Consider the following 15,122-nt stretch of genomic DNA (forward strand, 5'->3'; position numbering starts at 1 on the left):
CATTTCACGGCTGCTCTAATACGACATGCTTGTGAGTCATAAAATCAAATAGTCTAGTGGGTTCAAGTGGATAATTTTGAGAGATAAACTTTCATTCCATCATTTATTAAACTAATTAGTTATAAGCAGTGTTCTTTCCTTTGTGGTATATGTTTTAGACATTAGAAACACATATAACTGACAAAGCTTGATCATTTGTTTTGTGGTGACTTTGTGACATTTGTGAAGAAGGTTGCTTTGCCTTTTGTTACTGAAATGAAAATTTCTCCTTGTATTCTTTTTCTCCTCATAGATGTTACCAGACTTAAAAGCAGACAACCAGAGGCTAAAGGATGAAAATGGGGCCTTGATCAGAGTTATAAGCAAACTTTCCAAGTAGGACAGAAAACAAGCAAAGCAGCGGGACTTGCACACACACGCTTCCCAGTGGACCACATTGGCAGTCACTGGACGCCGGAAAGAACCCTCGGAGACTGTCATTTTCCGATAACCTGCCAAACGCCCTCTTATCTAGAAGTTTTGTTTCGTTTAATTTTCTACCCCCACCCCCTTGGTTATCAAGACCATTGTTTCATGTTAAAGCAGCTGCTGAGAAGATTTTTTTTTTCAATGACTGAGAAAACTTGTTTACAGCTCCAGCAAATAAAGAAAGTGTTCAAGGCCAGATATGCCTCAGATATTTAACCAGTAAGCCTTAGTTGTACATAAATACTTTTGTGTCAACAAAAACTTCAGCTCTCACAGAAGACAGTTAGTCAACAGGTTTTTTTGTTGTTGTTGGGTTCCCCCCCCCCTTTTTTTTTTTGGATGTGCCACAGTTTCTAGTTTCTCAATATTTAAATTGTTTGCTTTCCATCTGAGTTTGGGTTTGTAATTTTTCCTTCTAATTTTTCATGTGTCAGAGTCTCCCTCTATGTTCACAGCCTTCTCATTTACAGAAAACTTTGCTCTTCTGAGTGTCTTGTCACGTGTTAGGCTGACGTGTTGTCTCCCACCTGGAACTGAATTGCGTGGTGGGACACTTGCTGTCACTGTTTGTGCAATACGCATTTATTTCGTACATGAGTGCTTTAACGTCCATTGAGATCTTCCCAGTCCTATCTCCTGCCCTCATCCGTCACTTTTTGTTTTTTATTGTAGTATAAGATGCTAGATTCTGTAATCTTCACATTCATTTTAGCAGGTACTGAGTGACGCTGTATATATTAATAAGTGTATTGTTTTGATTTTTAGACCACCACATGGCATGCTTGACTATTTTCTCAATTCAGATGTCTGCTAATGCACAGTAGGCTACTCCATAACGGTGTTTCAAACAGAACTTGCTAGCAATGGGACATAGGACCTTACAGGTTCCACGGGTCACAGAGCCCTCTCTTTACAAGGTTTTCTACTGTAAAGTGCTTTTACTTTGTTTTCATTTGGTAGTATTCAGAGCTAATTATAAAGTTGCATAAGAGACTTGCTTCACATTTCACATCCTATATTTATCTGAGTGCTGTCTGAAACTGTTGTGCTAGCCAAAGTAGCGCTAGGAGATCCTTTGCAGACTTAATCTGTGAGGACCGTTAAGTGCACTGTTATTGCCATGTGAAGAGGCATCGCTTGGATACCACCGTCATGTTCAGACCATTTTTATACATTTCAGTGGCCTTTTTTAAGGAAAAAACTAAGCAAAATGAAGTCCATAATGAAAGTGGCTTTTATTTGGACAAATAACTTTTATATTTTCATCAAACCATGCAAAAAAAAAAAAAATTACATCTTCCTGGCACATAACTGTCTCCTTAACCACTGAACAGTTCAGCCATTTGAATAAATTGTACATTGTAAAGCTTATAGTAGCTGACTGTATTATTGAGTGTATTGTATACTATATTAAATGTGAATTTGTACCCCTTCATTTTAAAAGGTCATTGTGTTCTACTGCCTATTTTAGATTACTTTGGGGATGGGAAAGGGTGTTTTGGTAAGTAGAATTTAAGTCCTCTCTTTTGATTGGTTTTATGAAGATATAAGGTTATACTCTTACTACCAAGCTCAGGATTCTTTTAAAGGTACAAGGATAGATGTGAGGATTTATTTTTGGTTATATTTGAACTGTATGAATGGTGGGTCTGAATACAGAGTATTTCATGGTCTAATGAGGAGGTAAAATACACAGATAATTGATGAGTTTGAGTGACTGCAACTTGTTCTGGGTGCACAACAGTTAGGCATGCTGTGGTTTGTATTTGTGAAGTTTGGATGCCTGTGAAGAATGATTAAATACATGTTTCTAATATTTTAGTGTTTTGTATTTAGGTTATTTATTCTTTGTATCTAAAATTGAACAGCTACTGTGCTATATTGACTTTATTGGTAGTACTGAGCAGACCTTGTTTCTGCATGAAACTAGTTGCAAAACCCACTATTTTGGAAATAAAAAAAAAATGTATTTTGACATATACAAATAAAATGAATAAAACTATTTTAAATGTGTGAACTTTTAATGAAAACAGTTTAAATTTTGTTCTGAGATATTTAAATTCTGCATGGGTATTTTTTCACTAAATGCTTTACTTGGATACCAGTTTGAATAATTTTTGAAATTGTAATATTGTGATAATTTGCACAGCAATGTACATGCTCATCTGTAAATGCGAACTTAACTGCCATATTTATGCAATCTGTGTACCAATTTGGACAAATGTTTCTGTATTTTACATAAAGCTATCTGTATGCAGAATCTGAGAGCTAGTTTTTTACGCCAAGTGGATAAAAAGAATGGTAACTGAGATTCAAGGTAGTTGCTTTGTAGCATGAGATTCCATTTACATAAACATTTGCAGTGCTTAAAAACTAAACTTCAGTTTTGCTTAAGAACATACATGACAATACCATTCCACTGAAATTTGAAATGTTTTCTGTTACTGTTAGATTATTTTCCATCTTAGGTTTGTCCAGGGCTCAGTCTTCCCGCACAGCTCTAAGTGGCTAAGTTACACTTTAAACTTCCCATGTGGGCCTTTAGGTAGGAGATCTAAAGTAAACCAGATTCTTTTCTCTAGATTTCCAGTTACTTTGTATACTTTTGTTGACAGCATTGTCCGTCTTGTTTTTAAAACGGGAAAAAAAAACAACAAACATTTCATATACAACTATCTTGAAAGCCAAGGAGAAAAGAGAGTCTGCAGAAGCATCTGAGAGAAGGTGCTCATAAAAAGTGAAGTGGGGGGCTTCTCATCATTAGGGTTCTTGATTCCTTTACCTAAAACTGCATTTCCACTGCTGAGCGTGGAGGCATAGACCTACAATCTAAGCAACTGAACCAGAGAGGCTGGAAGATCAGGTGTTCAAGGTTTTTCTTAATATTACACAGCAGTCTTGAAGCCAGCCTAGATGTCTTGAGATTCTGTCTCCAATAAGCAAAAGAGAAAATACACTGTATTGCCATTTAGTCTTCCTGGCTTACCTGAGACAGCCGTGACTTCCGATGCCAGCATGCACTGAAAAGTTACAAGAGAACATGCATTTACAAGAGAAAATGTGCAGAGAGCCAGATTCTTCTCTCTAAACTGGAGCAACCTTGCTTTGCTTTGCTTTGCTTGCTTGCTTTTTAACTTTTATTCTTTTCTCATACATCCCATAGTTTTCCCTCTCTTCATTTCCCCAAGTCCTTCCCTCTTCCCCTCTCCTTCTGTTTTCCTTCCAAAAATAGAGAAGAGCAGACCCCCCCACACCCCCAGGGATACCCACTGAACATGATCTAACAATAAGACTAGGTACATACCCTCATCAATGCTGGATGGGGCAACCCAATAGAAGGAGAAGGGTCCTGGAAGCAGACAAAGGAATCAAAGACACCCCATCCACATGAACTCCCACTGTTGGAAATCCCACAAGAACACCAAGCTACACAACCAGATAAAACACAGAGGACCTAGCTCAGCCCACACAGGATCTGTGTTTTTCATTTCAGTGTCTGAGTCCTTAGGAGCCCTTAGTTGATTCTGTGGGCCTTGTTCTCATGGTATCCTTTAGCTAATCTGGCTCCTACAATCCGTCCTCCCCTTCTGAGGAGTTTCCCTGGCTCCCTCCACCTAGTGTTTGGTTGTGAAGTCGATTGTGTCTTTTCTAAAGGCCAGATAGCCTTGTGGGTTTTCTTTGACCTTAGATGTAGGACAAAAAGCAAATGCTTTGAGCAGGTATTAACTCCACCAGTCCTGTCTTCCTATAGGAAACTTAAAGTGCAAAAATTAAAGATAACTGGTACAATCTGTTCTGTGATGCTGTTTTCTGTATATAAAGTGTTTTCTGAATACAGATGTGCAGCGCGGGATAACATACATATAAGTAATAAATACTGTGCAGAAATACTAGATTTAGAATGAAGTATTACTTATTTTCTTCCAGTATCTCCATATCTATTGCTTGGTCTTGGAAAGCATCTCTGCCTAAATTCCATTAGATGACAGTACCTTTTCTCTTGGGTAAATAACAAATGTTACATTGCTGGTTTGTGCATACAAAATAACCAGATTACAAAATAAGAAAACTGTGTGCATGAAATGCAAATTTTTATTTTTGTATTGTAGTAACCTATAGCATTTGGGCGGTGAATTTGTTGTTAGTGAATGTGTTCTAGTACTGGGACAGCTAGTCGATTCCTTAATGCAGATTCTGACCATGGCCAAAAGTAAATAATGCTTGTAAAAGATTTCACATTCCTGTGTAGGAAACAAAAAATTCTTTTCATAGTCTTCCAAAAGAATGAGGTTTTTTTTTTTCCAGTTGTCAATTGAAGCAAACTTTATTCTATGGTAAGATAGGCAGTTCTGATAGTCATGCTGTTTTTCTCTCAGAGACCGTGTGTGTAGAATGCTGAATATATAAAAGGAAAATTGCATTTTTATAAGCTCATAGGAGACGTCACCCCACCCCCCAATACTCAGAACCAGCCTTCCCCAAGGCTGTGTTGGACAGCATCAGGACCTTTGCCCTACTTTGTCACAGTTCTTGGGATGTGATCAGATCATTTCTGATCAGATGTACCTAGCCCGTATTTTTTAATAAATGTGTTTTACTTGGGCTCTGTTGTAGTTATAGTGTGCCTGGAAGAATGTGTATCAGCATAAGTTTTAAGTGTGTTACTACCCTGTCCAACAACGAAAAGAACTACTGTGATAACTCCATAGGCCAAGTGAGCGCTTTAATGTTCCTCAGTAGTTAGACTGGACCAGAGATAGTTCAGAGGGTAAAGTACTTGCCTCACAGGTGTGAACCCCTACATTCCATCTTGAGAACCCGTGTAAAAATGCCAAATGTGGTGCCACTTCTTTGTTCTCTTGGAGAGGTGAAGACAGGGAGAGAACCCTGGGGCTCACTGGCCAGCCAGTCTAGCCTACCTGGTTAGCTTGAGAACAGAAAGACCCTGTCTCAAAGAAGGCGTTTTGAGGGTGACACCTGAGGTGGTTCTCTGGCCACACACAGGCATGTGCACACACACATAATGTGTGTGTGCACATACCAATACAGCCATTTAAGCAGGTCAGATTTGAACTGAACTTTTAAAAGCTGTAAAACACTAGACTTAAAGGGAGCTGGCTTGCCAACTTTTGACATCGTGGATTTTTGAGTTGAGACATCTCTAAATACAGATCCCAGCTTCCCTTGAGAAATGTCAGTGTTACATATCTTGTAGTATCAGGAGGTTTGATTCGACTCTTTCTGACTAGTATACATTGGAAGGGAGTTTGGAGATCATGCACCATGAACATCTGATTTCTTGTTCTGACAGTAAGAGGAAGACGCAAGAGGTAGGTTTTAGAGAACTTCATGAGCACGATTGCCAAGAAGTAGCGAGAATAACCATACTACCACATCCATCCTAAAGAATTCCAAGGACCCGACCAGTCCCTGTGAGCCTCAGTTGCTTACTGTCATCAGAGACACACAAGGGATAGTAGCAGGACTTTTATAGCTGTCACATGCAAATTGGCATGACAGGTAGAATGGACTGTAGTGGTGTATTAATACTTAACGGTCATCATTTGTTGATGCATGCCTTCAATCCCAGCACTCAGGCGACACTGACAAGTGTGGATCTCTTGTGAGTTGGAGGCCAACCTTGTCTATATAGTGAGTTCCAGGTCAGGCAGCACTACACAGTGAGAGCCTGTCTCAAAAGACAAGTAATTATTAATTGCTAGTCTCTGTGTCCTATTTTAAATTAACTTTTATAGATGGAATTTTAGGCTTACCAGAAAGATGCTGCCTCAACTATAACAGTTGCTTTGGTTGGTTGGTAGCCTTCAAGTCAGCCCATTTCATAGGAACCTCTTGCCTTGTTTTTTAACCTGTGATCTCTCCATTGTCTGACGCGTAAGTCCTGCCTACCTCATACTTAACCTGCACTGTCTGCTCTATTGGACCTCTGATACCTCGACATTGCTTTACCGCGGCCAAGAGCAGAAAGCGGTGGGAGAAAACTACAGTTTAGTATTTTTCCGTGTGCCATTACCCTACACATTTTTTTTAAAGGTTGTTTCATTTTTTTCTTCTATGACCTGGAATGTCAATATTTAGCATAGTGCCTGATACCTAGTAGGTACTGATTGGATCTTTTAAGAAGGAAGTGGCTTCCCTGATCCCACGGTGGAAAAAAAACCAGAAATATAAACATACATGATGATGACAGAATGTTTTAAGGAAGTAGTGAAGCTACATAAAGTTACTTAAGTTTTGTAATGAAGTTATGTAAGTTTTATGGGGAAAAAAATCTTGGCTGGTGTGGGTGTATGCTTATGTATATGTATTTCCAGCGCTGGGGAGCCAATCAAGGACTTCACATACAGTAAATGCCTTGTCAGAGAGCTACGCCCTCTGTAATGGCATCTAGAGTTTGAAAAATGCTGTGAAATGTATATGATGCCGCTTAGTTTAAACTAAGTTAAAACTAGTTTATTCAGTTAAAACTGCTGGCTGGAAGTATAGCTCAATAGTAGAATGCCTGCCTGGCGTGTACAACGCCCCAGATTCTGCCGCCAAAACTGCAAACCATAAATAAAAACAAATGCTTCTTGCAGACTTTATTTCAGCCATTTAATCATCTCTTGTTAATACTTAAAAGCCAAGCACTCACCTGTATGGCGAGGATACATCCAAAACTCAATGGGAAACAGAAAGATGGAAAAGCGCGTGGTGTTTTAGAAGTATGGTTAACTTCGGAAGAAAATGGCCCAATAAGAGGTTTTGTAATTGATGGGAAAGTTGTCAGAGAAAAGCCTTGCCGAGAATATAACTAGAATTAAAACTGCAAGAAGTTTGATTAAAATTAAACTGTTCCCGTTTTGGGGAGAAAAGCATTTCCAGCAGAGAAAACACAAACTAAGGCCTTAAGATGAATGTGTGGTCAGGGTTGAAATCAGTAAGACTGGTGATGTCAGAGGGATGATCACTGCACTAGGAAAAAGGCAGTAAGAGAGGATAACAGCTTCCCACCTAGACACTGATTACATTCTCCACTGCGCTTGCCCTGCAGTCTTCACTGTTTCCTCAGAAAGCCTTGACTATATACGTTTTCCTAAGAATTTGTGAGTTTGGTGGGGTGGCAGCAGGACGGTTGTTTGCTTGCTTGGTTTGGTTTGGTTTGGTTTGGTTTGGTTTGGTTTGGTTTGGTTTGGTATTGAGACAAGGTTTCTCTGTGTAGCTCTGGCTGCACTGGAGCTCACTCTAGACCAGGCTGGCCTTGAACTCAAGAGATCCACCTGCCTCTCTCTGCTGGGATTAAAGCTGTGTGTCACCACTGCCCAACGTGGTTCTAAATGTATAAATGTAAAAATGTTTTTAATAAGATCATTGAGTTACGATACGAGCTGTCTATTGGTAAGAGTAGTTATCCATGAAAACCTAGTGGAAGCCTCTTGGTAGGTACTTAATTCAGCGATCCCGACAGCCAACCAGACATTAAAAGCTAGGGAGGACACATTATTCAATGCCGTGGGTGACGTTCTGGACACAGCCTCCAGCGCTACAAAAGACTGGAGAACTTGATTATTACAGGGAGAAAAAAGCAGCTTCCCAGTTCTTGCAATTCTTCTAATTGACTTATAAATCTCATTTGCATAGGCTTTATTTTTGTGTGGATTTGTATATGTAGTGCATGCATTCGAATGCAGATATGTACATGCATGTGCACATAGGCCAGAACATCCAGCAAGTGTCTTCCTCTATTACTCTCCCTTAGCCCACAGTGCTGGGGCTACAGGTGTGTACATCTTTTTACATGGGGACTGGGGATCCAAACTCAGGTTCCCCTTGCATGATGAATACTCTTACCCACTAACCCGTTTTCTTAGCTGCTTGTGGGCATTTTTGTATCAGTTATGTTCAGATCATGTGTGTATTCTTGTTCTGAAAAGCTGGACTATTATGGTGTGCTTCCAAGTGTGTATGACACAATTCCAGTCAAGATGATAGCACTGCTCTGTGTGTGTGTGTGTGTGTGTGTGTGTGTGTGTATTTTCACCATCTTTGCACAAAGTGGTTAGTTTAGCCCTTCTCCTAGCGGAAGCACTTTAGCTTGAGCTCCTACAGAACTTGTTCAGACAATTGGAACCCTAATGTAGATTTTGTATGTCCATCAAATTCTTGGGTGGTGCTGATACTGCTATTTCAGGGGCCATAGTTTAAAGTATACCGGATGCTAATGTCACTTGTCTCTTCGGCAAGGAAATGGAGAGTTCCAAAGTAAAATCAGTGACAAGAGCCTAAAATACAGATGTGCAGTGTTAATCACCAAAAGATTTGTAACATAGATATTGAATGTTGACAGTCATTAGCAATAGTTTGGACATCATTCAATCCTGCCATACCCCCATCCTTTGATAGAGTAAAGAGCTGCTGCAGACAAATACAATCAAGTTTGCCTGAAAAACAAAACAGGAAGTCTTTTCCTTCAGGATAGACAGCTGGACAGCATTCCCATACATTTGATGACGAGAAGGGTAGCCAGTCTTGGATCTCTGAGAAAAGGTTTTCTCTAGGAGAAAAGTGGGAAGCAATAATCTAAAATCAAGGTCACATGCAAATGAAGCATTGAGAAATGGTTCGTTTGTAATAACTCCCTTTCTTTCTGGTGAGATTCAGGCTTCCTGTATTGTATAAAGAGCGTCACGTTGAGGAACGGCACACTGTAGATACTCTCCTGCATCTAGAATATTCCTTTTCTCACTCCATGGTTTATGACTGGATTCACTAGGATTGCTGAACTTAATCAGTAGTTGAGGGTGAGGTCAAGTTTCTGGAAAACTCAACTGCTAGGAAAAGCACTCAGACCAGTGGCTTTGAGGGTTGTGTCTCCAAAAGTTTAAAGAATGAAATTCACCAACAACAAAGAGTTTTTAGTTTTATACATTCATAGGTGGGGACCTTAAGAGAAAGAGAATACTGTGCTCCTGTCTGGCAGGAGCTGGTCTCCAGGGATTGGATGTCATTGAACTGCTAGGCTAAGGGGGTTTACGGTCTTATGGCAGAAATTGTGGAGAAAGATAAGTTGGTCATTCTTGTTAGCCCGACCAGGTGCCTCTCAGTTTCGGTCACGTTTTTTTTCAGACAAAGGTATCGGATAACAAGGAACTCTATTGTTGCATACCTGGCCTCCAGCAAGGACATTCTCAGAACTGCTGCCTTGGGTCACTGACCTCCCGGACAGGGGAATATCTATCTTCCTTTCTCGTCATTACCAGTTACTGTAGATAGCTATCCTTTGATGAAGGTGCGATATTTAAGTAGGTCTTATTAGCATATGAACCTTCTAATTCTCTAGAAGCTATCCTGAGACCAACAGTCTCAGCATTGTGTAGGAATGTGTCAGGTCCAAAGAATAAGACATCTTAACAGTCTTCAACAAGTTCTCCCAAAGGATTATGCTGCAAGCTAAAATTTAAGACCTGATGGCCGTAGGTTTCAAATCCATAGCATTTGAAATGAGACTAAGAATTAGGAAGGAAAAAAAAATTTTTTTTTGGCAAGGCTATCAGTAGGATCGAAGAAGGGCTATCACCAGTTGCTAACAGTGGTGCTGATTCTCTTCCCTTATCTGAAAAGCAATAAGAGGTCTGAAGCCCGGTCTCTGGAATGAGGTCTGAAAACTTCTTGGTCATTCATTAACTCAAAGTACAGCTAATCCCCTCAAGAGAACAACTTAACTTCAGTGGGTTCCTGTAGAAGGATCCAACCATACGGATCAGAGGATTATATAAATCATATAGTAAAATAAGAACATTAGTCATAGGTGAAGCTGCAGGAATGGGGGTGAAGGGGGCACTCAGATTCATTTTGTCCCTGGTCAAGATTCAATCTACTGACTGTCACCTTTGCCTTTCACCCCTTCTCTCAGTTCAGTGTCCTCAGTCTCTCATTACAGGTGACCTTCCTCACATCATATAGTTAATGTACTATAATCCTTTGACTGTGAGTAGCAAAAGTCTCCAGTATAAAAAGTTTGTATTATCATAGTATCTAGCACATTCAGTCCCAGGGCATGAGGTTTGTTTTGTTTTGTTTTGTTTTGTTTTGTTTTGTTTTGTTTTGTTTTGTTATCTCATGGAACTGGGTACAGCTTGGTCAATATACTACTCTGAGCAAGAGTGAATTGAAGCTCTGTGGTTGGTAGCAGCAGAAAATATAAAGAAAACTATGAACAGTACCCTAGTCCCCAAAGGAGGAGGCTCTCATCAGAAAAGGGAACAGGCAAAGAATGGCTAGTATGAGCATAATCGAAAAGAAACCTAATCACTCAGATTTAACCCTTCATGTGTGCTCACCATATTTGTTAAGACTTATTTAACATATTTAATAACATTAAATAACATATTTATAACATTAAATAATATTTAATCAGGAAGCTTTGAACATGTTGCTGTTGAATTTATTAAACATCAAAATCCTTATGCTGAGTTCAAAATAAATACAAACGCGATTTTTTTTAATTTTTTGATTTATTTATTTTATATATGTGAGCACATTACACCATCACTGTCTTCAGACACACCAGAAGAGGGCATCTGATGCCATTACAATGTGAGCCACCATGTGGTTGCTGGGAATTGAACTCAGGACCTCTGAAAGAGGAATCAGTCCTCTTAACTACCGTGCTGTTGCATGGTGCGTGGTGGCGCACATTTTTAATCCCAGCACTTGGGAGGCAGAGGCAGGCGGATTTCTGAGTTCGAGAGTTTGAGGCTAGCCTGGTCTACAGAGTGAGTTCCAGGACAGCCAGGGCTAGCTACACAGAGAAACCCTGTCTCGAAACACCAAACCAAAAACTACTGTGCTGTCTCTCCAATCCTAATTTAAATTGGGATTTAAATTGGGAGTCTGATCTCGTGTGTGTGTGTGTGTGTGTGTGTGTGTGTGTGTGTTTCAAATGTTCAAATGTTAGATATCAGGAAGAGGAAGAACCCATAAAGAATAAAAGTTTAAAATATATATACACATATATGTACATAGATACATATGTGTGTGTGTGTATATGCATGTGTGTATATATACATATATAAGAGATTCAGGGAGCTATATTATAGCTCAAAGAATTTCAGTTCTATGATAAAAAATGTATAAGCATGAGCAGAGTGCCGAGGCTATTGTTAACTGTTTTAGTTATTCAAAACAGTTTTGAAGATTTAATAATACGGTGAAGTCATAGTCTAAGAACTGTATGCTAACAATTGCAAAATCATAGTACTTACAGCAATTTTGAGGCAGGAGTGATGGCTCAGAGGTTAAGAATACTGGCTGCTCTTTCAGAGGATACAGGTTCAATTCCCAGCACTAATGTGGAGGCCCCACACCACATGTACAACTCTAGTCCCAGGGGATCAGTGTCAGGTCCCTACCTGTTACAGGACATGGCCGGCATACCCTGCCCTCTATCCTGAACTTTCCAATTCAGGCCAGAGGCTGGGTTTTCTCTCAGTCAGAGGCTCTTTACTATATAATCTAGGTGTTTTGGTCCTTTCTCTACCCCCGCCCCCGCCCCACCCCATACACACTCGTGGTCTTCCTTCCACCCCTCCCTCTCTTCTTCCCTCCATCTGCTCTTTGTTTCTCTTCCTTCCTTTCTTCCTTTGTTTTCTTCCTTCCTTCCTTTCTTTCTTTCTTCCTTTCTTTGTTTCTTCTTTCTTTCTTTCTTTCTTTCTTTCTTTCTTTCTTTCTTTCTTATTTTCTTTCCCTATTTGCATGGCAACTTTACTGTTCCTTGGGACCACTGAGCCCACCCAAGAGCTGCCTTTATGCTTTCATTTGGCTTGAAATTGTCTCGCCTCATCAGCAGAGATAACCTATCAGCTTTAAACCAAACAAGGAACCAATGAGATCACTAGGATGAGATCTTTGCAAAGCTATAACTGATTAGTCATGATGTATTAAGAATTTGCTGGGGACTGGAGCGATGGCTGCTCTTCCATAGGTGCTGAGTTCAATTCCCAGCAACCCCAGGGTGGCTCACAACCATCTGTAATGTGATCCAATGCCCTCTTCTGGTTATGTCTGAAGAGAGCTACAGTGTACTCACATACGATCGATAGATAGATAGATAGATAGATAGATAGATAGATAGATAGATAGATAGATAGATAGATAGATAAGATTTGCTGGAACATCTTAACAAATAAAATTCAGTGTAAGTATCACAAAGGGTCATACAACTTCCTGCCCAACCTCACTGTAAATGAAATATAATCTAAAACTACAGTGAGGTATTGCAGCCCGGGAAGAAGGAAAACCTGGCAAAACTCTGCGACTTGGCAGCAGCTGAAACTGAAACTCCCGCTGTACATCGGACTATAGAGGAGGCTGAGTTTTTTTTCTCATAGAACCACAAACTATGGCCCACACTCTAAGTGTGTCCCTCGAGTATGCTTGTCAGTCTCGTTCACTCTGGTCTACCTAGGAAGTGGTGATGATTGTCTTGTATAGTGACCTACATGTGCCTTCCATAAAGCGGGTGAGATTGATCGTAGCTACAGGTGACCATCTGCAGGGCTCCAGCACCCATTCTCCCCCATATAAGACACAATAGACATATTTACATACCTAGCTGCACTGGTAACTTTGTACCTATAATCGTAGCTATTTGAGGGGTTGAGACAGAAGGAATGATGGGGCCCAGAAGTTTAGAGCAGCAGGGCATATAAAGACTCTCCCCCACCTCTCTCTCTCTCTCTCTCTCTCTCTCTCTCTCTCTCTCTCTCTCTCTCTCTCTCTCTCTCTCTTTCTCTCGACTGGGATTCTCTGTATAGCCCTGGCTGTCCTGGAACTGTGTAGACAAGGCTGGCCTCAAACTCAGAGATCCTCCTGCCTCTATCTCCCAGGTGCTGGAATTGAAGGTGTGTGCCACCACACCCAGCTCAGTTAGTTTTTTCTTACATTGTCTAGAATCTATAGCTGGGGGCATTTAGTGTGATAGAAAATGCTGTGCCGCCCTCACTGAAACCCAGACCGCGGTGTTATTTTTTATAATATAAACTTATCATTTTTTAAAGGTGAAATGGAAAGTAGAAGAGAACACAGCGAGGAGAGAGAGCGTGGTCCCTAGGTAGCAAGGGTAGATTGTCCGGGAAGATCCATGCTGGTGCTTGGTTACAGTAGGGCAAGTGGGTCCTGTAGATTTTACACGACTGTAAGAAACATTTCAACTACTCGGTAATGGTCGATGTTTGGGAAGATAAGACTATTGATACTGATTTAAACATTATACAGTGTACACATACATCAACTATCTATCACATGATATGCCATTACAAAGTAATACAGCTTTCTCTATTAGTTTAAAAACAAGAGCCGGGCAGTGGTGGCGCATCCTTTAATCCCAGCACTTGGGAGGCAGAGGCAGGCGGATTTCTGAGTTCGAGGCCAGCCTGGTCTACAGAGTGAGTTCCAGGACAGCCAAGGCTACACAGAGAAACCCTGTCTCAAAAAACCAAAAATAAAATAAAATAAAAAATAAAAATAAATAAATAAATAAATAAATAAAAACAAGAAAAGGCATGGGAGAGAGAGTAGGGGGTCGCTTTGTCGGTAATACTTTTTTCTTTTATTTCTCTCTGTGGTTTTGTTGTCGGTTTTTACCACTGTATTTTGGCAGGGAGGATTAGCATGGAGTAGAAGGCAGTCCAGATGGTAGGATGGGTCCAGGCATTCGTGTGAAGAAGTGAGTCATCTTCCAGTCAGCTGGTGGTTATGTACAGGATGAGTGGAAGGGTGGAGAAGTGTTGGGGGATTAGCAGGTAACAAGCTCTGCCCTCTGCAAAGGCAATTAGCTTCAAACGACTGCTGAATTCCTTGGGTAGTAAACTCATCTACCCGAGATGGCTGAGCATGTTTGGTTTATACTTTTACTTTCTTTTAAATTTCCAAATTAGTGTTACATTAAAGTGACCGAAATCTACAAGTACCAGTACTGTGTTCATTTAGACGAAACTCAGAAAGGGACATAAAAGAAGGAGAGGAAGTGAGCCTTAGGGCAGAGAATTGGGGGTGGGTGTTGTGTTTTTAAGGCAGTAGCTCTAGAATATTTTTCCACCCCTGGAACACACAAGATGGGTGACTTTGACATTCCAGTGTTTTCAGTGTGGTAGCCTGGGGCCTTGATGGGATGAATTGGAGATCCTGAGACATTCCTTAATGCCTGTGGTGAGAGTCTCCCAACTCCCTCTTTTCCCATAACTGGTCAGGAAAGCACATTAGAATTAGAAACAATAGGAAGAACGTTATAATCGGAAAACTTTATTACAGTAAAGAACCAGCAAACTGCATTCCTTTGTGTAACAAATATTTACTGGCCGCTTTCTCTGTGCAAAGCACTCTATCTAGCTTACTATTGTTACGGTATTTATTATTATTATTTATTATTAGTATTAGTATTCTCAGAGGACGTGTGTTTTGAGTCATTCTGAATGCTACAATCTTTGCTTGTGAACGAATTAAATGTTTAATGAGTTAAAAAGGCTCACTAAGGAGAAGGTTTGCGGGGGTAAAGTGCTTGCTCTACTGGAATTAGGATCTGAGTTTGAATCCCCAGCACCTACATATAGGCTGGACATGGAAGCCAGCCATCTGCTCTCCATGGGCGAAGCGAC

The 15,122-nt window shown here is 40.4% G+C and overlaps 1 protein-coding gene across 4 annotated transcripts in view; it reads left to right on the forward strand.

Moving 5' to 3' along the window:
* Positions 1 to 2,728, forward strand: part of Ppp1r12a (protein phosphatase 1 regulatory subunit 12A) — a 109,308-nt gene extending 106,580 nt beyond the window's left edge. For all 4 annotated transcript variants that reach the window (XM_028754599.1, XM_028754600.1, XM_028754601.1 and 1 more), the window contains one exon: positions 293 to 2,728. In XM_028754599.1, coding sequence (XP_028610432.1) covers positions 293 to 379 — 87 coding nt within the window. In that variant the 3' untranslated portion in view covers positions 380 to 2,728. The remainder of the gene's footprint in view (positions 1 to 292) is intronic.
* Positions 2,729 to 15,122: the final 12,394 nt, after the last annotated feature.

Source organism: Grammomys surdaster, unplaced genomic scaffold (genome assembly GCF_004785775.1).
Source record: "Grammomys surdaster isolate TR1022 unplaced genomic scaffold, NIH_TR_1.0 126028, whole genome shotgun sequence".
NCBI classification, from domain to species: domain Eukaryota; kingdom Metazoa; phylum Chordata; class Mammalia; order Rodentia; family Muridae; genus Grammomys; species Grammomys surdaster.